This window comes from Pelobates fuscus, chromosome 3, assembly GCF_036172605.1.
Source record: "Pelobates fuscus isolate aPelFus1 chromosome 3, aPelFus1.pri, whole genome shotgun sequence".
Lineage (NCBI taxonomy): Eukaryota > Metazoa > Chordata > Amphibia > Anura > Pelobatidae > Pelobates > Pelobates fuscus.
Window position 1 is genome coordinate 378,513,482 of NC_086319.1, and position 27,714 is coordinate 378,541,195.

Sequence of the window (27,714 nt, forward strand, 5' to 3'; positions counted from 1 at the left end):
TTATATCTATTGCAACCAACAACGTTTACCTGTCACCATGACTTGTTGTGCCTATACTCCAGATAACACAGGTCCATATGGTAATGTAAGCTTGTCTATTTTATGATGTCCCTCTGAAGAACTAAGAAGACTTTAAGAACCGTTACTTCATAGGGTTTTGTGCCTTTGGGCTAACCTGTCTTCTGAAACTAACCAATAAAGTTTATCTTTTTTAGAATCTAACATTTCATAGGGGGGACTGATGTAGAATTATTTAAAAATCTTTATTGCACCTGTATTGAATTATTGTACTAACTCCATTTTAATCTCACATAACCTCACATTATGACAGACCCTCCATTTTGTCTACATTACATGACAGAATTTCCTAACAGCATTTAGTATAATGAATAGAGACTGTATTTTCTATAAAGACATGACTAACCCCGGAATTGCTGAATCTCCTGTAATTTGCAACATAGTATAATCTGAAGGCCATGAGAACACTGTACTAATGAAATGTTCTATTCATAAAAAGAACCCTGAGCCTGATCACGAGTCTGACATCACTAACTACCCAAAATGGCTAGTCGCCAGATTCCCCCTCCCATCGAGTAAAGACGACATCCCATGATGGGAGGGTGCCCCACTAGTCACTCAAATCCCTGAGCCAATTAATAATATTGATGGGTGGACATTGACATAGCCACTTAACATTTAATCCAATTAATGATGTTTATTTGTTATTATCTGATATTCAATGATGATGTCATTTTGGTCTTATAAGGGCCTGCAAGCCTGTTTTTTTGCCCAGATGCCATTAAATTTTCTGAAGTGCTTTTAACCTGAACTCCATGTGTCAGTGTGAACTTACTTCTGCGTATACGCAATTTAATCATCTCAGATTTGGACAGGAACAGATAGACATTTAAACATATTTGTTTATTTCTAAATTAATCTACATCACTGGGTGGGATTCACTCTATCCCTGGAGTTAGTTATTGGGTGGGATTCACTCTATCCCTGGAGTTGCTGGGTGGGATTCACTCTATCCCTGGAGTTAGTTATTGGGTGGGATTCACTCTATCCCTGGAGTTGCTGGGTGGGATTCACTCTATCCCTGGAGTTAGTTATTGGGTGGGATTAACTCTATCCCTGGAGTTGCTGGGTGGGATTCACTCTATCCCTGGAGTTAGTTAGTGGGTGGGATTCACTCTATCCCTGGAGTTGCTGGGTGGGATTCACTCTATCCCTGGAGTTAGTTAGTGGGTGGGATTCACTCTATCCCTGGAGTTGCTGGGTGGGATTCACTCTATCCCTGGAGTTAGTTATTGGGTGGGATTCACTCTATCCCTGGAGTTGCTGGGTGGGATTCACTCTATCCCTGGAGTTAGTTATTGGGTGGGATTCACTCTATCCCTGGAGTTGCTGGGTGGGATTCACTCTATCCCTGGAGTTAGTTAGTGGGTGGGATTCACTCTATCCCTGGAGTTGCTGGGTGGGATTCATTCTATCCCTGGAGTTAGTTATTTGGTGGGATTCACTCTATCCCTGGTGTTAGTTAGTGGGTGGGATTCACTCTATCCCTGGAGTTGCTGGGTGGGATTCACTCTATCCCTGGAGTTAGTTAGTGGGTGGGATTCAGTCTATCCCTGGAGTTGCTGGGTGGGATTCACTCTATCCCTGGAGTTAGTTACTGGGTAGGATTCAGTCTATCCCTGGAGTTACTGGGTGGGATTCACTCTATCCCTAGAGTTAGTTGCTGGGTGGGATTCACTCTATCCCTGGAGCTGAGAGCTGGGCTATGACGTAATCCTCCCCTGCAGTCCCCCTCCCGGCCGGTAGGTGTCGCTGTGTCCCGCGATACCCCTGGCCTCCCATAACTCCCCGCGCTGCTCGCTGTGCCCGCCTCTGTAAAGATGGCGGCGGTGTCGGTGTTCCCCGGCGTGCGGCTCCTCAGCATCGGGGACGCGAATGGCGAAATCCAGCGACACGCAGAGCAGAGAGAGCTGCGGCTGGAGGCCCGGGGAGGGGACATAGCGCTTTATAACGGTATGTGCGGGGGAGATAGCGCTCTATAACGGAGTGCCGGTGGGAGATAGCGCTTTATACCGCTCAGTGTGGGGGGCAGCATGGATGGGGGTCTGGGAGGGGAGTGAGCGCTTTATAATGGGATTCAGGGTGGTTGGATTGTGGCTGGGGGTCCCGGGAAGGCAGAGGGCGCGCTATAATATGGGGGTCATGGTATGTTTTGGGGGAGGAGATAGCGCTTTATATTGGTGTGCATGGGGTGAGATTGGGGGTCCTGGAAGGGAGAGGTCGCTTTATAATAGTATGTATGGTGGCCCTGAAAAGGGAGAGCGCTTTGTAATGGTATGTTTGGGGGAGATCAAGTTTAGGAGTCTTGGAAGGACAGAGTGCTTTATTGTGGTATGTATAGAGGGAGATCCTGGCTGGGAGTCTTGGGAGGACTGTGCTTTATTGTGGTATGTATAGAGAGATCCTGGCTGGGATTCTTGGGAGGACAGTGCTTTATTGTGGTATGTATAGAGAGATCCTGGCTGGGAGTCTTGGGAGGACAAAGTGCTTTATTGTGGTATGTATAGAGGGAGATCCTGGCTGGGAGTCTTGTGAGGACAGTGCTTTATTGTGGTATGTATAGAGGGAGATCCTGGCTGGGAGTCTTGGGAGGACTGTGCTTTATTGTGGTATGTATAGAGAGAGATCGTGGCTGAGAGTCTTGGGAGGACAGTGCTTTATTGTGGTATGTATAGAGAGATCGTGGCTGAGAGTCTTGGGAGGACAGTGCTTTATTGTGGTATGTATATAGAGAGATCGGGACTGAGAGTCTTGGGAGGACAGTGCTTTATTGTGGTATGTATAGAGAGATCGTGGCTGAGAGTCTTGGGAGGACAGAGTGCTTTAATGTGGTATGTATAGAGAGAGATCGTGGCTGGGAGTCTTGGGAGGACAGATTGCTTTAATGTGGTATGTATAGAGAGATCTTGGCTGGGGGTGGAGGGAACTTTGCTTGTATGGGGGTCAGACAGAGACATAGCACTTTATAAATGTATCTATGGGGAAGATCATGGCTGTGGCCCTGGGATAAAGAGAGAGCTTTATAATTGTATATAAGTGGAGAGGTCATGGCTGGTGGTCCAGAAAGGGGGATACTGCTTTTATAAAGGTAGATTATATATGAGGGCCCTGGGTGTAGAGAGAGTGCTTTTATAAAGGTCTGTACAGGGGAGAGTTTTGAGGGTTCTGTGACGGAGTGTTAGAGCTTTATAATGGAATGTATGGAGGTGAGATAATGGCTGAGGATCCAGGATGAGTTGAACAGTACTTTTTATAATTGTATATATGGAGGAGATTGTAGCAGAGGGTCCAGGTTGGAGAGAGAACTCTTTGTAAAGGTATGTGTGTGGGGAGATGGTGTCTGGGACATTGAGAAAGTTATGTACAGTTGTATGAGGGGAACTCATGGAGTGGAGAGCGGGCTTTATATTGGTATATTTGGGGAAGATAGTGTCTGGGGTTCCATGGAGGGGAACTGCTCTTTGTCATGGTATCTGTGAAAGAAGATCACTACTGGGGCAGAGTGATGGCCTGTTGTAGGGGACTATGTGATGGTAGATTGTGTCTGTGAATCCTGGATAAAAGATAAGCCTTGTAATACAGTAGATGTCTGGGTAGCAATTTTGCGCTTTATAAATCTAAGTTTTGGAGGGTCGGGATCCAAAGCAGTGTAAAATACTATTTATAAGGGAATGGTTTGTTATCGATAAGAATATATTGTCTGGGGTCCAGGAATGATCCAGTTCTGTTTGCTACTTCTAGGAATGGGCTGGCGGTATAGTGGTGTGTTCAGAATAATGCATGAACCCTTCTTGGCATTTATTTGTAATTTTTGGGATAAATGTGGCCTGGGGGCCTGGATAAAACTATTGCATGCCTGCGAGCCTGAGGTAAAAAAGTTTTAATTATAGTGTGCTAAGAGTCTAGGTCCTAGACTCTAGGAGGTATCACTGCGTTAATGGCACGTACATGTGCATTTGGTATTTCTTATTTTTTATTTTTTTCTTCTTCCTATTGGTAAGTTTTGACATTGCATCACATTAAGGTTCATGACTGACAGAGCTCACTTTATCGTAGTGGATGAGGGTATAATGCTGAGAAGTTTTAAGGTTGCAAGAACACCTTAAAATAGAGAGTATATGGGAATATCAACACTGGGGACGTATAGACAATTTTACCATGAGATGTATTGGAATAAGAGGTGCTTTCTGATGATACTTTATCATATCACATATTGATCATATATTCTTTAATAGCTTCAACACTCCTTGTTTGTAGTTTTCATCCACATATTTTTCCTATTTACACTCAAAAATCCAGCGACTCTTGTTTTATCTCTTATTTGATGTCTTTGCTCTTCCTTCAGTTAAACCCAGTCTAACAGACCGTTGTCATATGAAGTTCTACACTTGTAGGTTGTGACGGAGCTACAGCCAAGTATCTATTTAGTTTCAGATCAAGTAGAGAGTAGAGTTCTTATAGGTCAGTCCCCAAGCATTAGCCAAGGCGTGATCAAGGTTAAAACAGACACACTTTATTCAACAACTTGCACATGTTTATATAGTTATTCTCAATAGGAGTCCTCAACCAAACCATACAGTCCTACCCTGGCTCCTTAGTTTGTGGGACATAATTAACTCAAAAGCTGCATAACATTAACTACTAGACAACAGGGCACCTTACAACGGTGTCGCCAAAACAGAGAGCGGACCATAATTTTTTCCCAAGAGCTATACATCCCCAAAGAGCCCTGATTTAAAGATGTAAGCTGAGCAAACAGCGTTTGGATCGGAGGTGTGTAGCCAAAGTAATCACCAGTTGGTTTGGCGGGGCCGCAACTATCCTCTGACCCAACGCAGAGTTCCAGACTGATTCCAAGTTCCGGTGTGAAATAATGGCTTCTCAGAGCCATGTAGACGGGAGCTCCTTTAGGTCCTTGTTGCTGGACACCTCCCTGACCTCCCCTAAAAACAGCGCACAAATCCGTTTTAATTTCCTTCCTTTTTATGTGACAAGCACATCCTTCATTACCATCACTTCCGCTTATATCCTCTTTCTTATATGAAAACTGCTGCTGACCGTGAACACCTGTGCGTATTCACTCCCTTATATTTTCCAGGCGAAACTGCTTCTCTGTTATAGGAATCCTTTTTCAACTTCACACCATGTCTTTCCTAATTCTTCTGTTTGTTACCCTGCCTGTTCACACCCTCAAACCACCTTGACCTCTTTCTGCCATTCCCCCAGTGGCCAGCACCAATCCAGTCTAATCCCATCTGATTCTAATGCTTAATATGTAGCTGTATAGCTAAAGTGGTAATTGATTACATGACTCTCTGTCCAATGTGCTGTGGGTAATGGCGGCATGTTGCCAATGGCTGTGAGCTGCATGCACAGAACTAACATTAGCTACCTGGAACTCTTGTTCCAGGCTGGATAATGACTCTGCCAGGGGTGGGGTTAAACTCAGTTTGCTCAGTGTTTTTTATATTGAAATGCTGTGCATACAGGCTCCAGGCACTATGGCCACTTCAAATCACTGAACTGATCATGGTGCTTGAAGTAACCCTGTAAAGCAGAAAGTCTGGGCTTTGCTACTAATATCGTCCTAAATCTCTCCACATCTCTGACCATGTAATCTCCCTTCAATACTTTTGCTGAACTGCCTTATATTTAGACCTTGTAAATTATTCCTGTATCCTCACTTGTGCTCCCATAATATGCTCACTAGACAATCATTATTACTGAGGTTATCTCCCCCCCCCCCCCCCCCCCCCCCACTATTCTCCTTTCTTGCAGGTAAGATTGTCAGTCGGCTGTTTTTATATTTTTATTTTGGTATATCTGTTGTGTAATTAGCATGTATGAGTTATGGAAACAAAGTAATATGGGTGTATTAGGGGTTCCAACCCCCTTCATTTTTTATATATTTGCACCTTTTCTGGACTAATAAATTCTGCCTGCAGATTGGTGTGTGGGCAGGGAGTATAGTGGGGGTTAATGTATTCATATGCATATGGTGAGACATAGGATAGCGCTGTGTCCAACCCTGCAGGGGACCCTCTTTGTCCCGTAAGGCTTTTGTATGTCTATTTGAATGGCTCTCCAGTAACACTGAGATCTCAGATTGTATAATGGCTATTGACCCCCCCAGTCCTGTTGTTATTGTCAATGTGTCCTGGGGAGCGTGCCACGGAGAGAGCACTCAGCCTGCATGAGGTTGGCTATTTTACATGTAAAATTATGCACAGCCTTTCTTTTATGTAAAGGATATAAGCTAGTCTGCTCCTTGTAAAGAAACACTGGAATTAAAAACCTGCTGTTCTGCACTGTAACTTTGTGTTTTTTTTTTTTCCTTCCAGTTGCATTTTTGAGGATGTGTGTGTGTGTGTGTGTGTGTGTGTGTGTGTATATATATATATATATATATATATATATAATCTACCACAGTTCTGTAAAGCACTTTTAGTAAAATTGGATAGTTTAATAAAATGTGTGTAGTCTGAAATTTTCCTTTCTTTCATTCGCTGTAAAAAGTGGTTCTCCTAGGACTTCAAACAGGAATCGTGAGCCACTAAAGTGTAGGTTCCTGGGATTTCAGATCATTGTAAAGCATTATTCCAAAACACACGTTTTCTTCAAAACATAGTTTCCCTTTAGAAATTGTCTAATTTGTATCTTACCTAAAATGTGCTTTCCACTCTGAATTTCCAACAATACACATTTTACCCTCTCTGTCTTTATCCCATTTCAACACCCCCCCCCCCCCAACTTACCACCTGCTGTAGCTGATCTTTATCCCAGAACAGCTACATAAAACCAGTGTAAAGCTCTGCATTAACCTTTCATCTGTCAGGGAGATGTGGCATGTGTTGCTAGTAAACTCAAAGGGACACTATAGTCACTATAACAACTTTAGCTTAATGAAGCAGTTTTAGTGTATAGATCATGCCACTGCAGTCTCACTGCTCAAGTCTCTGCCATTTAGGAGTTAAATCACTTTTGTTTTTGTTTATTCAGCCCTAGCCACACCTCCCCTGGCTGTGACTGATATTATTACGACTGATAATATTACAACAGAAGTTAAAGGAACACTATAGTCACCTAAATTACTTTAGCTAAATAAAGCAGTTTTAGTGTACAGATCATTCCCCTGCAATTTCACTGCTCAATTCACTGTCATTTAGGAGTTGTTACAAACAGATGTAATTTACCTCAAATAATTGTATCTCAATCTCTAAATTGAACTTTAATCACATACAGGAGGCTCTTGCAGGGTCTAGCAAGCTATTAACATAGCAGGGGATAAGAAAATCTTAATTAAACAGAACTTGCACTAAAGAAAGCCTAAATAGGGCTCTCTTTACAGGAAGTGTTTATGGAAGGCTGTGCAAGTCACATGCAGGGAGGTGTGACTAGGGTTCATAAACAAAGGGATTTAACTCCTAAATGGCAGAGGATTGAGCAGTGAGGCTGCAGGGGCATGTTCTATACACCAAAACTGCTTCATTAAGCTAAAGTTGTTCAGGTGACTATAGTGTCCCTTTAACTTTAGAAGTTTTTATCCCCTGCACTGTAAAATGAATATTGATCACGTACAAGAGGCTCCTGCAAGTTTTAGCAGGTTATTCACAGTGCAGGAGATAGAAAATAAAAAATCTAAATTAAATATATTGTGCAATAAAGGAAGTGTAAACATTACATCTTACTTTACAGGAAGTGTTTAGGGAGGCTGTGCTAATCATATACGGGAAGCTGTGACTAGTGCTGCATAAACAAAGTGATTTAACTCCTAAACGGCAGAGAATTGCACAGTGAGGCTGCAGGGGGGTAATTTATACACCCAAACTGCTACCTTATTGGTTTAGTGACTGGTGTCCATTTAATGCACTTTTTTTCGGCCTCGTTTAGAATTAAACCTCATATTGCCTTCCTTGTTTGGAAGGGAAGCAGCTTTCTACTCTTGCAATTTTTCAGGATGTTTTTAAACATTTATCCTTGTGATCTCAGACAGGAAACAGTTTATAGTGTGTGTGTGTGTGTGTGTATAGAATTGTTTGAGACTGCACATATTGTTTGATATACTCTTATCTCTATTACCGTCTGAGTTTGTGACTAGTGGCTGTGGGCAAAGTATGAAGGGGATTCTACTGTTAAACCCTTCCGTAATCAGGTGTGAGTCAAATACCCCTGCTACACATATGCCCGGGACACCATAGGCAGTATAACCATTCTAGCTAATTGAATTGGTTATAGTGCTCGGACAATGTCCCTCTATAACACAGAATGTCAGCATTGTGCCAAGGAACTCCAGAGACTATAACCACTTCAGGGTGATGAAACGGTTACAATGCCTACAGAGTGATTTTAAAGGGTTAATCCAACCAGAAATATTGTTTTAATTAAACACAGGTACCAAATATTCACATTAGCCAGCCTGGTACTTGTGTTCTAGACTGGATAATGCCTTTGCCGGAGGCACACATGCGGCAGTTATGTCCTGCCAATCTTAGTGAATCTTAGAGAATTGCACATACACTCTCCAAGCATCGTGACCACTTTAAATCACTGAAGTGATAATGGTGCTTTGAGAAACCCCTTAATTGAATTTTTATCCATTATTTGGACAATGCATTAAAAAGCTGACAGTCCTTGGTTTATAGCAAAGTGTTTCACCCTGATACTCCAGTGATGCGATCATTGCAGGGTGGTTATAATTTAAAGCGACTCTCTCATATTTTGCAAAGACTCCAAATAGTTAAGTGGCCATGGGGAGCAGGAAGAGGTGAGTTTTACTTCCCTGAACCTGTCCCTTGCAGCTGCCGCCATCTTGTTCCGCAATTTATCTTTCAGGGCCCGACGGTACTGTACATGAGTGCAAGTACAACGCTGGTGTATGTGGAGGGTCTTGCTAGGCCGTACTAGTGACAGCTGAGGGCTGTCAAGTACAGGAAAAGTACACAAGGAAACGTAGTACCTACCTTATTTTCTGATACCTTTTGACTAAGTTGGAATTTCAGTGGAAATATGTAAATAGTGCATAAATACAGAGCCTCGTGCTACATAACTAATCCATATTTCATGCTGGATAACCTTTGGACTATAACTTATGTTAAATAGAAACCCATCTTTAAATGTATTTTTTATGGGGTGGCGTTGAATTTCACTGGAGATTGCTTTTGTATTGAGCATGCGCAGTGCAATCTCCGCATCTCACAGCAAATTGGATTGCACGCCTTGGAACAAATCTATGGATTGTATACCTTGTTTAAATAATGGTCCTTGTGTAGCATTTACCTAGATATTTTATTCAGAAAATATATTCGTTCTTTGTTCTGTTCTTGTTGAACGGGAAAAGAATGAGATTTCTGCCATCCTGTTTTTAGTTGTCTTGTGTTTTGTGAGTTGTTGGTTGTGTGTGTGTTTTTTTTAAAATTTATTTTATTTTATTTTTTTTATTCCCTCTTCTTTCTTTCAATTACTACGGCGTTTGATATGCTTTTCCAGCTGTTAATATGGGCAGAACATATTCATTCAGTGTTGCTTGCTACGGGTTATATAAAAGATTTGCAATCATTCTTTTTAACCGAGTATGTGTAACATAATAACCCTGACATTAGTCATTCTCTTAAAGCCTGGCTATCTTCTATACTCTCTGGGACTATGGGTATATTAAGTGCTTTGCACAATTCTTGGAGCAACTCTGGTAAAGCCAGGAATTGTGGTGTGTGTGTGTGTGTGTGTGTGTGTGTGTGTGTGTGTGTGTGTGTGTGTGTGTGTGTACAACCTTTTTATACACAGACCTTGATTCTAGGGTGCAAAAGTAACTGCCCAAAAAACAACTATTAAATAGATCTTAAAAATCATGCATCCATTTAATTATGCATTTTTTTTGTCTGTAGCATTTGCAAGCCCTTCTTTTTTTGTTGCTTTTTTTTTTTTTTTTTTTTTGCAAAGATTGTCCATCCCTAGGAATTGACCAATCTGAGTCTTGTTATTGAGGACCTCTGCTTTTGTGCTGCAAATGTACGGAGAGCAAGGGAGGACGGAAGTACGCAGCAGTAAAATGAGCCCTGCCCTAGGAAGTTCTATATTATGTTTCCCACACAATTCAGTTTATAGATGTAAATACTGTTAGACTGCACCTTATCCTCTTGTTAAATATTGTGCCATAGAGAGGAGAGTAAACAACAAAATGTGCATTGCTGTCCAAACAGCCAGGATTGCACATTCACTGCAATGAACAGGACAGTGTGCAGATACAATCTAGAGGTTTGAGGAGTATAGCCTGTAATAGAAACCGCATAGACCTCCTATTTCACTTTTTCAAAGTAACTCAATGATTATAAGGAATTGACAGCCCTTTACCCAGGTTGTCTGTGTGACTAATCTTGATTACGGGGCAGTATCGGCTAAGACCAGAACTGCCCGAGAGAAAGTTGACATACTTTAAAACCTTTCCATTGTACAGTGAGATTTCAATGAAATGATGTTTCGGAAGCAGTTGTATTCGCTATGAAAATCCTACTATGTCTGGCATCAAATTAATTGTCTGACTTCCCAGGGGTAATCAGAGGGCAAAGAAAAAGGACCAAGCAGTCTATAACACAGATACACCTTAATTGAGATCACAGAATGGCCACTCTGACTTAGATTAAATTGTCACCCTGTTACCTGTTTGAGTACCTGATCATTCTTTTGTTGCTGATGTGTAGATGGTGCACTAGGTGGTGAGGGCTCTTTAAATGTTGTGTTCCATTCCTGCTTTGCACCCCAGCGGTGATCAGAAACACCCCCAAAAAAAGTGTTTTTGTATTTTCATTCTGCCCGCATTGGGATGACTTTATTGCAACTGATAAAACTGGACATACATGCAGCTCAGATATTTGCCTCACGGTAGAGGTTGGGCATATACAACATATGCTTGTTCCATGCATGTATGTAGACGGGCACAAGATGAAGCAGGTAGACCGATGGGAGACCTCTGCACCATACCTTAATGCAGGTATCCTAGGCTGTTAGTGTCTCATCATGTCCCTTTAATAAAGGTGTCCGTTTAAGGTGTCACGGCAGATTACTTTGTGGAAATCATATATTAGCTTATCTGTCTGTGGTATGGCCAATCTTGCATAGGGTAATACATTTTTAAAAACCAGTTTAACTGCACTCATACACGGTATATGTAACATTCCACAGACTAGTTTCACACACATTCAAACCCCCTTCAGTTTCATGATGTTTATCTCTATACAGCCCTAGGACTGTTTATTTATTTATTTATTTATTTATTATTGCCATTTATATAGCGCCAACAGATTCCGTAGCGCTGTTCTCTGCAGTGGTGTGTACATATAAACACGAAATGTTTAATCTGTATGCAATTCTGCGGCTGTAGTCCGTAATTGGCTTGTGTTGGCGTTGAGCTCCGGTTCCTCCTCTTCCAATACATTATCTAGTTTCAATACAGACTAGTTTCACACACATTCAAACCCCCTTCAGTTTCATGATGTTTATCTCTATACAGCCCTAGGACTGTTTATTTATTTATTTATTATTGCCATTTATATAGCGCCAACAGATTCTGTAGCGCTGTTCTCTGCAGTGGTGTGTACATATAAACACGAAATGTTTAATCTGTATGCAATTCTGCGGCTGTAGTCCGTAATTGGCTTGTGTTGGCGTTGAGCTCCGGTTCCTCCTCTTCCAATACATTATCTGGCTAATCTTGCAGCCAGACCTCCCGCTGCCGTTACTGCGGGAGAGCCGTAGCACGTAATTATAGATTGCTCGGAGCATTCACATTCATACAGTATTGCACGTTTTTTTTTTTGTTTTTTTTTTTTCTTTTGTTGCCTTTAATAGGTATTCACAGTGAGAAACAATTCAGTTTTGATTTGAGCTACACAGAAAAGAGTAGCGAGGCAGGCAGAATAATAGGAGCCGGAAAGTGTGCTATGATTTACAGAAAGAAACGGTTTAATTTAGCAGTGGATAAAAAGCTTTCTGGAACCCTAACCGCCGTGGCTTCTACCGACATTGTAGTACCAGCACAGGTGGGTCTTTCAAGGTATATTCTTGAATGCTCTTTGACTAAATCCAGCATCAGTCTGTGATACTCTCTTGGCCCATATAGAGAGTTGGCGACACCTCATAGCTCGGACACAAAGACTTCCTGGGAAATTACCCTTGGAGGCAGTAATATATATGTACAAATATAAAGCCTACACTCCAAAACATCCAAATCTAGTCAGTGTGTTGTGTGTATTTATTTTATCCTTTTAAAGGATAAAGCTTTTCTCAGCTCCTCCTGACCCCTGTTCTTCGCTTTATTGTTATACTTTGTACATGTAAACCTCTATACGAACATGCACAGGGAGGCAGTGAAACACGCTGCGTGTTCTAAAGCTCAGGTCGCATTGATGAGTCCTGCTCCCTTCTCCTATTAATATTTTGATGCATTTTAATCTCAAAAACAGCGCGCATCCGCCCCTATTTAACCCTGGATGCGGCTAAGATGCTCTTGTTCTCTCTCGCCTGGACTACTGCAATACTCTTCTCGGTGGTCTTACGTGTTCCCACCGCTGCAATCTATAATGTATGCGGCAGCGAGGCTCATTTTCCTGTCCGCCTGCACCTCTCACGCCTCCCCGCTCTCAGTCCCTGCCTTGGCTTCCAGTTAGATATAGGGCTCAATTTAAAATTCTGGTGCTTGCTTACAAGTCCCTACATAATTCTGCTCCAACCTACCTATGCTCCCTAATACACAAGTATGTCCCGTCGAGGCCCCTACGCTCTGCCGAAGACCTTCGTCTATCCTCTGTCCATACTCCCACCTCTAATGCCCTTCTCCGTAAGAATTTCACCGACTCCACTCATTAAAAAAAAATCATTGAAAACTCACTTCTTCAAGAAAGCAAATCAATTAAACTGTTAGCAGGTTTTCATCCCCCACCCTCCATGACTCCTCTCCTGCAACTGTCAAAAATATATATAATATTATGTCTGTTAGTCCACCCATTGTACAGCGCTACAGAATCTGATGGTGCTATATAAATAATATAATAATCAAGGCTCCTATTGTTTGTTCTTGCATATAGTTTCCCGTTTTGCATCCATTTCTGTGTTTTGGCAGCAGTCTCTGGATTCCGGTTATGGCATTTTCTATTTTTACTCTCTTAGCTCACAGGATAGATCTAAATGCAGCTTTCCATGCCGGTGGTGTGCCATGAATTTCCTAATTACTCTAATAGGTTTTAATGCAGGTTTCTAAGGAGGGAAGGAGCATGTCCTACTAGAATATGTAAATGTTAAGCCATAAATCAGCACTGATGGCGTTTTCAGATCGATTCTGCTTTCTTTTACCGAACGCTGGCTATAGTACTTAAAGGGAAACTGTAGGGTTAACGTAAAATACACCTGCTATTTTATCAATGGCAAAACCTCAACAACAACAAAATTATTGCTTTCAATGTTATCAGAAGACACTTATCTGTGGCTGTACACACAATGCACTCACATGGAGGACACAATTAACATAGGCAGCCCAGAGTCCTCTAATTGACAGCTCTAGGGGCAGGATTATAGCTCTGTGTGTGTGTGTGTGTGTGTGTGTTTGCATATGTATGTACGTATGTGTACACATACGTACACACACTTCATATAAAAATTTCCACTAGCTATTGGCAAGTAGACGTTCTCCTTTGAGTAGTAGTTTATATTATTTATTTATTTTAGACATTGCCGCAGTTCTAAGCCATTCTCTGAGATGAGACTCGGTTCATGATGCTCCATACAGCATCACCTTTGCAGTTGTGCTAAGCTGTGGTAGTGACCTTGTAAAAGGTTTTGGTAAGCTTTGTTAATACAGATAACCGATTTTAAAAGGCAACATTTAATTCTAGAACGGGGTGTTCATCCTTGGCTCTCTTATTCTCTCTGCCAGCTTCTGGGGAGACAAGGTTGGGCACCTCTGGACTGCAGGGAATGGGGGACATAGAACACTTAAGGTGGCCAAAGAAGCAGGTTCTGTAAGTGAGCACCATGGTTGGTTAATTCTAAAGGGATTTTAAAGATTTAGGGGGGTTATTCACTAAACACAAAGTTGTGAATTAAACCACGAATTGTAAAATTCCAGATAAATTAGCCCAAGTTGGGACTAGCTGTGAGTTTTTTTTCCCCAAAGACTGTCATTGTAACATGCTCATTCAGAGCTCCACAAGCTTTCAATGTGTGTTGGGCATGTCTTATGTTTACTGGGATTCTCATTAAACTCCCCTTTCTTCTTCCAGCGGAGAATGTCTGCGTGTTTAAATGCTCAATCACTCGGGATACAGAATGCAGCCGTGTTGGGAAGCAGTCTTTTATTGTCACTCTGGGATGCAACAGTGTGCTGGTCCAGTTTGCCACCCCATCAGGTAAGTGGTTACACCTCACCATCTTCTGCCTTGTATGGTTATTTGGATCCTGTACAACACATTAGGTCCCCCCGCCTGCTGATGTCGACGGGGGGAGGAGCGTGGGCAGAGATGAACAAGTGCCGAGGGACATCTGCGCTGGACCCAGGTAAGTGACAGTAGTGCACCCAGATCACTTCAATTAGATGAAATGGTCTGGGTGCTTATAGTGTCCCGTTAAGATCTTTGTAGGCAAGCACACAAACGTGAATTATAGGGTTATTTTGTCCCTGATAGATCTGTCAAGAGTATCTGTAGCGGAGGGCAATAGTAAAATCCCCGATATCCGCTGGTTACACAGGTACATCCACAGTCAGCGCTGAAAAGTAAGACAAGTTCCCCAATCCTCCCAATAACCGGACGAAACACAGTCTGGGAGTCAACTAACTTGCTTTATTCACAGACTTCCATATTTATGCAGTTCCCCTTGCAAGGGGTTTCCGTACAGATGTTACAGGGGATTTCTCCCATCAGGCAGCCTGATTATCCCAACAGGCATTGCTGCACGAGAGGGATACTCCCACTAAAATGGACGATTAAGTGGATTATCTCCTCGTGCAGCAAAACCGACAATTTATACAGAAATCCATATTTTATACCATTTTACTCGGTTTTAGACGAATGACCGTTCGGTAGATAGCTGGGGTCGGCGGGCACATTTAGTGAGAATACCGCTCCGATCCCAGCTAAACTAACCGAACGCCGCACAAAATACATTAAAACATTGAGTTCGGTTTAAAAGTACCGAACCCCTATGGGGAACAGAATGTGCTGAACGCGGAACTCCCGAACGCTCTGGAAGTCCAGCGGTGTTCGGATCATTGAGTAGCCGTTTTCAGTTCCAGGCTCTCGAGGACCGAACACCGCTGCAGAGACAAAGGATCCAAGATGGCCGACCGCCGCATGGTCGGTAGCCGAACGACGGCCACCTAGGAGAGCCCTTAATTACCGATTGCAACATTGTTGCAATCGGTTAATTGGTGCCACACGACTTGTGAGTGGGTGGTCTACCTGGGGAGCCCGCATTCGTATGGCGAACGGCCTTGAGAGCCGTGTTTCGTCAAACGAAAGGATTTTGCATGCTGGCAGCGTACAGCTGCCAGCATGCGAACGGCCATAATACAGTACATACACAGATTAAAATACACAGTATATATTCAGCCTACGGACAACCTTTAATAACTATAGTCCAGAAGTGGCTAGGTTTGCCACAGTATCAACGTCTGAAAAGTAGTTCTATTCAAATCGTGGTCCGTGACCACAGCATTTCCCAAACTACTGCAAAATTCAGATTTCCCTGGAGCCTTGTAGATAAAAATACACGTTCATTATACTTTCTGCGGATATGTGGCCACGGTTACAGAACGTCACGTAACTAAATGAAACATTGTACCTTGCTTTCCTTCCAAGATTTCTGTTCATTTTACAACATCATCAAGAACTGCCGCTGCCAGTCCATGGAAAAAAGTGTCTTCAGCGAGCGGACAGAAGAATCGTCTGCGGTGCAGTACTTCCAGGTCAGGACTTATTGGTTGGAATAGCAGTGTAAACTAATGAGCTGTCTGCATTACCGAACACGTTAAGCACAAATTGCTTTTAAGAATCAGACTTCAGGTCGCACATAACTGTGTAGACCTGTAGCTTTCCCCTAGTTTAGCATCACTAGTGATCTATAGAGTTACTTCACTAGTAATCTTGGGAGGGGGAGGGGGTATGCTGAAGTGATCTTTACAGAGAAGGTTGTGATGCTGACATCAATTGTCTTTTTTTTAGCAGGTCAAATTAAGTCAGGATTCAAACCTAGTTATTCACTAAACTCTGAATTTCACAAATTAAGTCTAAATAGAAAAGCTGAAGGAAAAATAGGTGATCTAGAAAAATTCCCTTGGCCATAGTCACAGGTTGGCAATTTTACTTCTGTTTTTCCACTTGGATTGAATTACTTAGTGAATATCTCTGCTAATAACCTAATTAAACTGGAACTGGAAAATAACTTTATTGGTCAATGTTTTGGCATTGCATTTTTTTTAATAATGCCAAATCTTTCATTTAATCTTCCCTCGAGTGATGTCACGGCTATCTTCTTCCTGAATTTTTGGGTGGGCCACCTTTTCTCCTCCTGTTTAACAGGATTATTCACTAACGTGAGAATTTAAAATTTAAGGTTACAATATCCAGGCTAGAAAAAAATCTCTGTCAGCTCTGATTTTTAGTTTGACAACTCTGGCTTAAATTTTAAATGCACGTTGAATTTCACTTTAGAAAATAATTTTGTAACGATCACTCAATCAGCACAATAGTGGTTCCCAAAGCAAGTTAAACACACTCAGACATTGTCGTGTGACAGAAACGATGCTAGTCACTCCTATCTAGTCATCTTCTGGCAAAGTGTGAGACTTTATTTGATTACCACAGAGACCCAAAACTACATAAACTGCAGCACAATGCTGTGTATGCACTACAGTAAGCAGGACAACAGCCTGGCGTTTGGTGGTTCTGTTCCTTGCCTGTTTGCAATTGTCAGTGATCTGCTGTTGTGATGGATAGACTTTTTTTATTTATTTTAGGGGGACCTAAACAAGCATGCAAATAGGGCACTATAGCGTTGGGGAATACAGGTAATGCAGGTTTGTATTCCTAATGCTATAGTGTTCATAATTGTGTTGGGCATAATTTGTTGTACTTGTGACAGGTACAACTTAAACTTTCCATCCACTGGAGAGCGTAACGACCCAATGACTTGCATATTATTTATTAGATTAACTATTAAAAGGCAGGTTGCATGGTGTGTATCTTCTTTCATTTTTATTTTTTTTCCCCCTGTAGTTTTATGGATACTTATCACAGCAACAGAATATGATGCAAGATTATGTGAGGACGGGGACGTACCAGAGAGCCATTTTGCAGAATCACACAGACTTTAAAGACAAGGTGAGTCTTTTCAAACAAATCTTTTAACAGTGATCTGACCTTTCGCCCAACCCAACCAACTTAATTTCTTTCCGTTGTGCTGTCAGGTAATCTTGGATGTCGGCTGTGGTTCAGGGATCCTTTCCTTCTTTGCAATTCAGGCTGGAGCTCGGAAGGTGTATGCTGTGGAAGCCAGCTCTATGGCGCAGCATGCCGAGGTGAGCGTGCCACTGTTAACTGGGAGGGTTTCCACTTTTAAACGGGTTGGCATGTTTATCTTTTGTCTTACTAATTTGTATCCTTTCTTCCCACAGCTGCTGGTAAAGAGTAATAATCTAATGGATCGCATCGTGGTGATCCCAGGGAAAGTGGAGGAGGTTACTCTCCCAGAGCAAGTCGATATCATCGTCTCTGAACCTATGGGATACATGTTGTTCAATGAAAGGATGCTGGAGAGTTACCTGCATGCAAAGAAATTTCTCAAACCAAATGGTGAGATTTAGGGGTGTCTTCCCTCTCTAGAGAGAAGGAATCACATCAAATGAGATTCTCTTTAGTTGTGGAAGGAACTGCTATCGGACATGCGTTATGTAATCAGAATGTGTGTTTTCTTCACCGCATAAACTTGAGACTACATCCAATTTATTTCTACCTAGGTAATATGTTCCCCACAATTGGAGATGTTCACTTGGCTCCGTTCACAGATGAGCAGCTTTATATGGAGCAGTTTACAAAGGCCAACTTCTGGTGAGTCGTGAAGTCCTTGTGATCACCATTTAAATGTCTCATGGTTTGCCCCTTTGTCCACATTGTAATGCCCAATTTGTTCTTCAGGTATCAGCCATCTTTCCACGGGGTGGATCTCTCCGCTCTCAGAGGTGCTGCGGTAGATGAGTATTTCAAGCAGCCAGTAGTGGTACGTTGAGGTTTTTTTTCTCTTCTGGCGGTGCAAATACAGATACGAGCATCTGTAAATTCATACATCTGATTGTTTCACTAACTCTTCCCTCTCTTCACAGGACACATTTGATATCCGAATCCTTATGGCCAAATCTGTGAAGTATACAGTAAATTTCCTGGATGCCAAAGAGGCTGACCTGCACAGGTATTAACCTGCAGACACTACATCACTTTGTAACGTTCATTATTAATTGTTGCTGAGCAGGGTATCCTGAAGCAGTCGTGTTGACATGTCCTCTCTTATACTTTCACAGGATAGAGATCCCTTTTTCCTTCCACATGCTTCACTCTGGACTGGTGCACGGTTTAGCATTCTGGTTCGATGTTGCTTTCATTGGATCAATGTGAGTAGTGTGTGTGTAAATATAAAGTTGTGTGTGTATATATAGTTGTGGGTCCTCGACTGCGAAGCAAAAACCTGGGTTTGCCATTGGGCTGTCAGTTCAATATGGGACTTGTGTACGTTGAAAGCGATATGTAAAAAGACTCATGCAGTCCCCACTCACACTATGATAGATGCAAAGAATAAGATCGATGTTGGGATTTAATATATAAACCTCTGCAAGATGATGCTGACTGTGTGATGTAAAGCATTGCTCCCTTAAACATTTCTCTGTTTCTCTTTTCAGAATGACTGTCTGGCTTTCCACAGCCCCAACTGAGCCTCTTACTCACTGGTACCAAGTCCGCTGCCTCCTGCAGTCCCCACTCTTCACCAAAGCTGGAGACACATTGTCTGGGACTGTGCTGCTCATTGCCAATAAAAGGTGCGACACAACCCTCTCCGTCCTCCTGTGCTAACAAAGCTAAAGCACACACCTCACTGTACTGATTCACTCCTCACACATTTACTGCACATCCATTACTGTGAGATGATCAAATATTTATATACTGTCTGTATGTTGTGTGCTGACGCTACAATCCTCATTTTACTCATAATTATTTATTATAAATTTGAACTTTTTTACTTCCATGCTTTTTGTTTCACATGTTCTATCTATTATCCACTCAATATACTATACTTGTAACGTCATCTGATGCCATATTTTACTGTGGAAAATACACCTGCCCTCCTCTCCCCGATATTGTAAACTACTCCTCAGATACAGCCCTTTAAACTATCTCTCTTTCTCTCTCTCTTGTAGGCAGAGTTACGATATCAGTATTGTTGCTCAGGTGGAACAGACCGGTTCCAAATCAAGTAATCTCCTGGATCTGAAGAACCCTTTCTTCAGGTATGTATCCCTCCTTTCTTAAACAAGAACCTCACATCCGTCCAGTTAGGTGGCCTTGCCTCATCTCACCAACCTGTTTGTGTATTTTTCAGGTACACAGGCAGCACGCCATCCCCACCTCCTGGCTCCCACTACTCTTCTCCTTCTGAGAATATGTGGAACACAGCCGGAGCTTATGGCATGAACACAGGAATGGGCATGGGTGGTAAGTGACAGAATCCGATCTCCTGTGTTAAAACCTTAGTGATAATTTAGCATTTGTTTATGTAGTTTAATGTGTTATAAGGATAGCAGAACACAGAAAACTCCGATATCACATGTAACTATTTAACCCCTTAAGGACCAAACTTTTGGAATAAAAGGGAATCGTGACATGTCATACATGTCATGTGTCCTTAAGGGGTTAAGGAACACTCCAGGCACCAAAAAGGTACGTTTGTTTCCATGCCAGTTTAGTGAATGGGAAGCAACTGACTGGCTGAAAGTGTCAGCTTACTGCTTTTGACCAATCAGCGGTGCCGCTGCCCGATGGCACTTCTGCGATTTCCTAATCTAAAAAAAATCAGAAGCTGGATGCTGTCTGGGTAAGGGCAGGGTAGTGGTCATCGTCAGTGGAGACAACTTTGGGGTTAAACAGTTTGAGAATAGTTTAACCCCTTGAGGTAAGAGTGCCTCCAGGGGCCTCCTGGCACCATAACAACTTAATTCAGATGAAGTTATTGTGGTGCCTGGAGTGTCCCTTTAAGTATGGGCCTTTATCGGCCAGTGAACTGTGTTGCTGACCTGCTATTGAACTTGTCACTCATTTACAATAGGAAAACATCGCCACCCCCATTATGGTTTTCTCAGTGAGTTAGTCTGCCCTTGATTATGAAAGGTCTCCTCTAAATCTATAACTCTACTAGCATGTTCCTCCCGAAATGTGAAAAGGGGTTGTTGGTCACTAAAGTGTGAATTTAGATTGAATGTCAAAATAGCGGAACTGAAAAAATTCTCTAAGTCAGCAGTTTGGCTATTCTGGCCTTAAATTTGAAATTCGCTTTGAATTTTCACTGTGAATAAAAAGGACTTTAAGGACTTGGTGAATGGAGTGTTTGTCGTTCAGTAAATATGCTGAGTTCCTTGGGACAAGCTATGGAGAGAGGCAGGGCAGTAACATAGGCAGTCCTACTGCACACGGTTAGGTTTGTCTGTGATTTAAACTTTTAAATAATAACATTCAACCAGCTGCTGAGAGGTAGGACTGGACTTCACCTATAACATTAAGGCATCAGAGTACAGCCAATCTGTTCATTGCTAACTAAATACTTCAAGTACAGCTCCCTGTAGTTATGGTTAGGTGTGACCTGGCTCCCCTCCATAGTAAGTGACTTCTTAACTTGTGTTAGCTGTCGCCACTTCGCGCCTCCACTACCTCTTCTGGAGAGCAGGAAGTTCTTTTAGCTATCCTGGCATCATATTCACTATAATACGTCAGAGGCCCAACAGGGAGCGTACCGTTAGTGAAGCAGCATATAAATGCATTTTGTTCCTGGTGTGCACACACAACATGGAATAGTTGAGTTGTAGAACATTTGTAAAGTGTTCCAGTGAAATCTGCTCAGGAAAATATGCAGGGGTGTATTCACTAAACTCAAAACTTTATCATCTTACATTCTCAATGGCAAAAGTGTGACTTTGCTGAATTTTTTCCATATCTGCTGTTTTAGCTTAGATTTTGCCATTCATCCTTTAACCACCTAAATTTGTCAGTAGACGATACGTCTATCCAATGTTAAGTTGACATTCAGGTATTTTAACTTTTAGACTGTTCAAAATTTTAAAATAATATTTTTCACAATGAGCAAACTAGCTGATCATATTGGTTCTAGCCTGGTTAGAAAACTGTGTGTGAAGCCTCTATTGTGCTACTTGTTCTTTAAATGGTACATATATATTTTTTCTGTCTCCCCATGTTGTTGCAGGAATGCCCACTGCGTATGATCTCAGCAGTGTTATAGCTGGCGGCTCAGGCATCAGCCACAGTAACCTCATCCCTCTAGGTGAGCAGAATGCAGCCTCTTGCCGTCCTGCGTCCCTGCACCCGGAGCCCCAAGACCTGACTCTCGGACCCTCCAGTAATAGCATAATCTCCGTTATATCATCACATTCAGTAAATAAAATAAACTGCAGCTTTACCTCTAAATCTCACTCTTAAAAGGACACTTTAAGCACCAAAACTCTCGCTGTAGTTGATTTTTGTATATAAATCATGCCTTTTCAATCTTACTGCCCAATTCTCTCTCTGCCATTTAGGAGTTAAATCACTTTTGTTTATGCAGCCCTAGGCACACCTCCCCTGGCTGTGACTCATACAGCCTCCCTACACACTTTCTGGAAGAGTCAAAATGTGTTACTTCCCTAATTACATAGTGTTTTCTGCTGTAATAGCCTGCAACTCTGCACATAGCCGAGCTAAAATACATACTGTGCTGTAAGATCTAACCGAATATGAAGCATTTTTTCACGGAGGCTGTGCAAGTCACAGCCAGGGGAGGTGTGAGTAGGGCTGCATAAACAAAATCAAGTTATTTTAACTCTTAAATGACAGCGAATTAAGTGCAGGAGCATGAACAATGGCCCAAAACTGCTTCTTAAGCTAAAGTTGGTTTGGTTCTTAGAGTATTCCTTTAGGCTTCAAAACAAACAAAAATGGCGTTACCCACTAAATTATGCTTGGGTTTTTTTGTTTTTTTGTAATAATTAAAAAAAAAAAAGGAACATCTTTATTTGCGAGTGGACCCATCCCTGAAAAACTTTACATAAAAAAAATCAAGGATGACAAAAATGTGCCAACTCAATACTCTCCACCTGCAAAGTGTACAGTTTGTGAGAGTGCTGTAAAACCCATACACAGCAGGGTTCCAATCATGGAGAGTTCAGGTACCTGCTAGTACACAAGGCTGCTGCTGACAATAAGGCTCTCTTACCAACGTTTAGCTTAGCGTAAATTGGGAATCTTTGGCTTTGTGGTTCATAGCTGGTTGTCACTTGATTGATCTAAAGTTTTTGGGGTTTTTTTTTGCTGATGGGATCTGCTTTACAAAGTCCATAAATGTAATAGAGCTGCTTAGCACAGGGGGGCACTATAGTGACCAGAACCTCTACAGCTGAATGCAGTGTTTCTGGTGTCTACAGCCTGTCTCTGCAGCCATAGCACTGTAAACAGTCTTTTCAGAGAAAAGGCAGTGTTTATATTGCTGGCTAGTTGCACCTCTCGTGGCTGTCACTCAGACGGCTACTAGATGTGCTTCCTAGTCCAGTGCTGCAGCACTGGCGTTCATCGTTCCACATAGAGATGCAGTGATTCTGATAAGCACACCACAGTGTATTGCCGTGCATGTGCAATAGCCTCCCATTGGATTGGCTGAGATGGTAAAGATCGATCTCAGCCATGGAGGCAGGGCCAGCTGCGGTGAGACTAGCACAGCGTGGGAGAAAAGTTGGGTAATCTCACCTTTTCACTGCAACTGAAGGGAGCTGGGGACCTAAACAGTCACACCAGCAGTAGTGTCAGGAATACGTGTTTGTACTACTGACACTACAGTGTTCCTTTAACCCCTTAAGGACACATGACATGTGTGACATGTCATGATTCCCTTTTATTCCAGATGTTTGGTCCTTAAGGGGTTAAGCAAGTAGAATCAGTTGCCACATTAAGTGACTCATTACATCTAATATTTGTTTCATTGTACTCTTTATCCTGTAGTTTGAAAGCCACTCAGGATAACCTGCTTTAACACTGTTCCTGTTCCCTTCTCCTTCTTACCTACAGCTAACACAGGAATTGTTAATCACACCCACTCAAGAATGGGATCTATCATGAGCACAGGAATTGTCCAAGGTAGGTGCTTCATAAATTGGCCCAAGGAAATGGAGTAAAATTCTTGTGAAGACTTTAGAGAGCAGAAATACAATCTCCTGGTTTTGTCTCGTTTTAGGTTCCGCTGGTGGTCAAACTGGCTCAAGCAACTCCACCCATTACCAGGTCAACCAGTTCACCATGGGTGGACCCGCCATTTCTATGGCCTCTCCGATGTCCCTCACCACCAACACAATGCATTATGGGAGTTAAAGGTCGCCATTTCTCCCCTTCCCGCCTCTCTGCTTCTACCTCCCTCCTCTCTTCAAACTGACAGTAAGAGGATACCAAATGATGCGGCGATGTTTCATTGCACTCCATTGGATTCGCTGCAGTCTCTTTATCAAGACATCTGCACCGCTTGTCACAAGTCTTTGTTGTTCCTTCTCAGGTGCAGAGATTTCGTTTGGCTTCTCTCTCTCCCCAACACCATCACCCTTTCTTTTTTACCCGTTCTGCTATTTCCCTCCCCCATTTCGTTAACCTGCTCCCATTTGTATCATACGACAAAGCTTAAATGCTTTGCTTTCTGAAAATGAACTTGTACATTTTTTTTTTCTTTTTTTAAAGAAATTACTTAAAACCTCACTGTGTCAAAAAATGGAACAAAATGGGGGGGAAAAGTGAGGAAGAAAGAAACCTCCAATCAGGGCCGTCTGTTTTGCAAAAAAAATGCAAAAATTGCGCATTGCTTTTAAAAAAGCTTCCTTTAGCACATTGGAATTTACATTCGGTGTAGCCCTAGGGGCATTGCTGTGAATTAGTATTATGGTTAGATAGCGTCCCTTCAAGAGGCAGGTGCAGCCCGAGAGAAGATAGTATGGTCTAAAAGCAGTAGGTAATGGTGCACTGCTGACATAAAGGTACAGATTGTTTTTTATTTTGTCTTCCTTAAGGAGGTAGAATGTAAAGGCCTAATCTTCTCACAGAAGAATATTTGTAGCGTTTACATTCATCTGTCTTTTTGTTGTTTGCTCTTTGATGGTCAGCCCGTGGCAAATAAAAGTTAAAATCTACTGTGGCCGTTAAGAGAATAGATAATCCTGTCCCCATATTTCCATATATCCGTTTAAAGCAGATCGCACTAAAAACACTAATTTGTTAATGTTGCTCCTCTGAGTTCAGAGCTAACTGTATCGTGCTGGCTGGTGGGGTTTACATTGACTGTCTCCTAAACAGTGTATACAGCAATACTACAATCCCTTTCCCATCATTTGTAATACACCTTTCCATTCTCTAGAATTCACAATTTAGGGAATATACCCCCTTATTAGCTTTGCCTCTTCATAACATCACTGCTGTGATGTTGTACCATAATATACAACTAATTGTCTATCCCTGTTGTAGATCGATTGGACTGCACTTCCAGTTTTATACTGTAAATGCTGTTAGTCCTAGTCTCTTTAACTTAAAGTTAAGGCATTCTTCTTTGCCGACTCCATTTATTTCTGTGTACGCAGGTGTAATCTATGTATGAACAAAATAAGGTTCATGACAGTAGCCATCTTGGTTTTCATTTGTAAGGATTCCAGGGAAGAGGATTATTTTAAACAAAACTAGTATGCAGTAGTGTTATCACAACACCGTATAATCCATTTTTTTTTTTTATTGTTAATTTGCAATAATACCACCTAAGTATTTCAAGCAATAGACACAAACTGGCTGCTTTCACTGACTTTCTTATGTTGGTCGTATAATTACAAGTGCATACCTAGGCGAGGAGATGCCTCTTTTTATAAATGATCCCTAAATAATATTTTGGCATGATTTCCCTTTGAGCAAAATAGCAATAATAAGCATTGGTATTTTAAACATTGAGACAATTTTAAAGAGTATGAAAATGTAGGCATTTATTCATTAAACTGTGCATTGCCAATCATTGGAGCCGTTTTTGACTGGCGATGGCCTACCAAGTACAATTCAGTTGTCAAATTGTTTAGTGAATAGTTCCTCCAGATTCTTAATGAAGAGAGGTCACAGGGGCTGAGGAGAGATACAGCAGTAAAATGTACTCAAGGCTTTAACAGTATACATGTTAGAGCAGAATAGGATGGGAGCTAGATGCATATCCAGTTAGTAAGCTTTCTAAAAAGGGCTGCACATTGAGCGAGAACAGGAGGATTATGGGAGCTGGGGTAGTTTAAATGTACAGATCTTTCATGCCCTTTTGTCTAGTTATGGACACTTCTCTTTCTCTGTGTGCATAACACAGATTCCGTTACCTGCCTCAACTTCCCCACCCCTTCCTCCTACCCCTGTCTTTTCCTCCGACGAAGTGGTTAGCGCATGTTTGTTTTTTGTTTTTATGAACGTGTCAGAATTGCCCTGAACGTCCGTCCCAATAGTTTATTTTTCTTTGTTTACCCATCCGCTATTCCTATAGTATTTAGGGTTGTGTGTTTGTAAACTTTCCTCTAAACCTTTTGGTTCCAAAGGGAGTGACTAAATGAACTGCACTCACCTCTGGCACCAAAAAGTATGAGATCCCCACCCATTTTAGTGATTCCTCCCTCCCCATTTATTAAAATGCTTGTCACAGGATCCCAATCGCACCCTGTCTGTTTTTTTTGTTGGTTTGTCTGCCTCTGATCGGATGGCAGACTGTAGTTTATCAGATGGATTTTCACAGGTAACGTTGAAGGACCCAGTAGGAAACCATTGCAAACACAGCTGCTGTTCTCAGTTCTGTCTGTAGTGTTCAATAAAGTTGGGAGGGATTATTTTTTTTTTTATTTTAAAATATAAAGTCTGTGTTTTTATTTGGAACGGTGGGGGGAGGAGGAAAGGGGGAAATAAGCCTGATTTGTAGGTAAAAAATTTGCTATTAATGCCATAGACACACTGACAGTTTATGAAACAATTTAATCGGCCATCTGCTCTTTTGATTGCTCAATCTGAAACCGCATATTTAATGATCTGTTTGATATCTCATCTAATGTATAAATGAGGAGAAACAAACCTGATATTGTGATAGTACAGTGGTTCTTAACCTCTTGAGCTGCAGGAACAAAATGCTATCCAACAGTTGGAACCTTCATCACTTGAATTTGACCTTTAGTAATTGCCCAAAATACAATGTTTACCATAGCTGTACTGTCTGCTTAAGTTTTAAGGCAGACTGGCACTGGACAGAGTAGAATGCAGATGTTTTGTAGAGTTATTGTCGTCACATAATGTTTAATCTGAAAAGCTAGGTCATTCAGCCAGTACAATGTTAGGTAGTGGCTTTTGTTTCCCAAGGTTAAGAAGAAAGCCCGGTGCTAGCTAGAATGCATGTAAACTGTTAAAGGGCTACTGAAAGCATAACTATATCACAGCCTGTGTTGGAGGTTATGGTGTCAGGAGCACCCGGTGCCGTTGCACAGTAAAAGGTTGGGGAATGTTTTGCAACGAGCCTACTCTGTCTGCTGAGCCATCACCCAGCTTCAACAGAGAACCACTGTGCTACGAATATGCACAGAATGAAGTCAGCTTGAAACTCTCGTTCCAGTCTGACAGACGTGCCACGTTACACTTACAGCAGAAATATAAAATAACTACAGGTGGTTCTATACTGAAATGTTGCATATTCAGGGTACTTGCACCACAACCACTTTAAATCACTGGACTGCTACTACTTAGTTTTTTTAAATTTAAAAATCTTATTTGCAAATGTGTATAGGAATCTCCTAGTAATGTGTATAATTTTCCATGTGATATTTTTATTCTACTTTGGCAGATGTTTTCATATAGTTGTATTTTATTTCTCTTTAATATGGGAAATGTCATTACGGTAACTTAAAAGCACTTACTATCCCACTGGAGTTAAGTGATCTATATTACAATGGAATAGGTCCTAGAACTGAAGGTTGTCTTTAAAGGGACACTATAGTCACCAGAACAACTATACTCACCAGAACAACTCCATTATGCTTTAGTCAGTCCCTGCAACCCGTTTGCTATAAACACTGTCTTTTCAGAGCAAATATTACAGCCTAGGAACACCTCTAGAAGCTGATCTCCTCCTCCCTCCCTCCTCCCCCCCCTCCTCTCTCTGTGATCCATTGATTTCACGCATGTCTAGGAGGAAATGCTAATTGGCCACAGCGGCACTGAGCTCTGTCCCAGCCTACCTTCCTGGCTGAGATAATCAGAATTGATGGTCTCAGTCAATTCAATGCTATTGTGATTGGCTAAGATCACCAATTCTGATGTCTGA

The 27,714-nt window shown here is 41.8% G+C and overlaps 1 protein-coding gene across 5 annotated transcripts; it reads left to right on the top strand.

Annotated features, from left to right (window-relative positions):
* Positions 1-1,879: 1,879 nt before the first annotated feature.
* Positions 1,880-26,262, top strand: CARM1 (coactivator associated arginine methyltransferase 1). 5 transcript variants are annotated; one of them, XM_063449500.1, is made up of 16 exons: positions 1,880-2,031; positions 14,346-14,471; positions 15,921-16,027; positions 17,337-17,441; positions 17,528-17,638; positions 17,735-17,912; positions 18,077-18,167; positions 18,255-18,336; positions 18,440-18,525; positions 18,635-18,724; positions 19,010-19,147; positions 19,526-19,615; positions 19,708-19,820; positions 21,580-21,732; positions 23,430-23,498; positions 23,596-26,262. In XM_063449500.1, the coding sequence occupies exons 1-16, from the start codon at positions 1,899-1,901 to the stop codon at positions 23,727-23,729; spliced, it is 1,806 nt and encodes a 601-aa protein (XP_063305570.1). In that variant the 5' UTR covers positions 1,880-1,898; the 3' UTR covers positions 23,730-26,262. The 5 variants fall into 5 exon arrangements, with proteins under 5 accessions (XP_063305570.1, XP_063305572.1, XP_063305571.1 ...); XM_063449502.1 differs by having other exon boundaries at positions 21,580-21,657; XM_063449501.1 differs by having other exon boundaries at positions 18,440-18,517; positions 18,627-18,724.
* Positions 26,263-27,714: the final 1,452 nt, after the last annotated feature.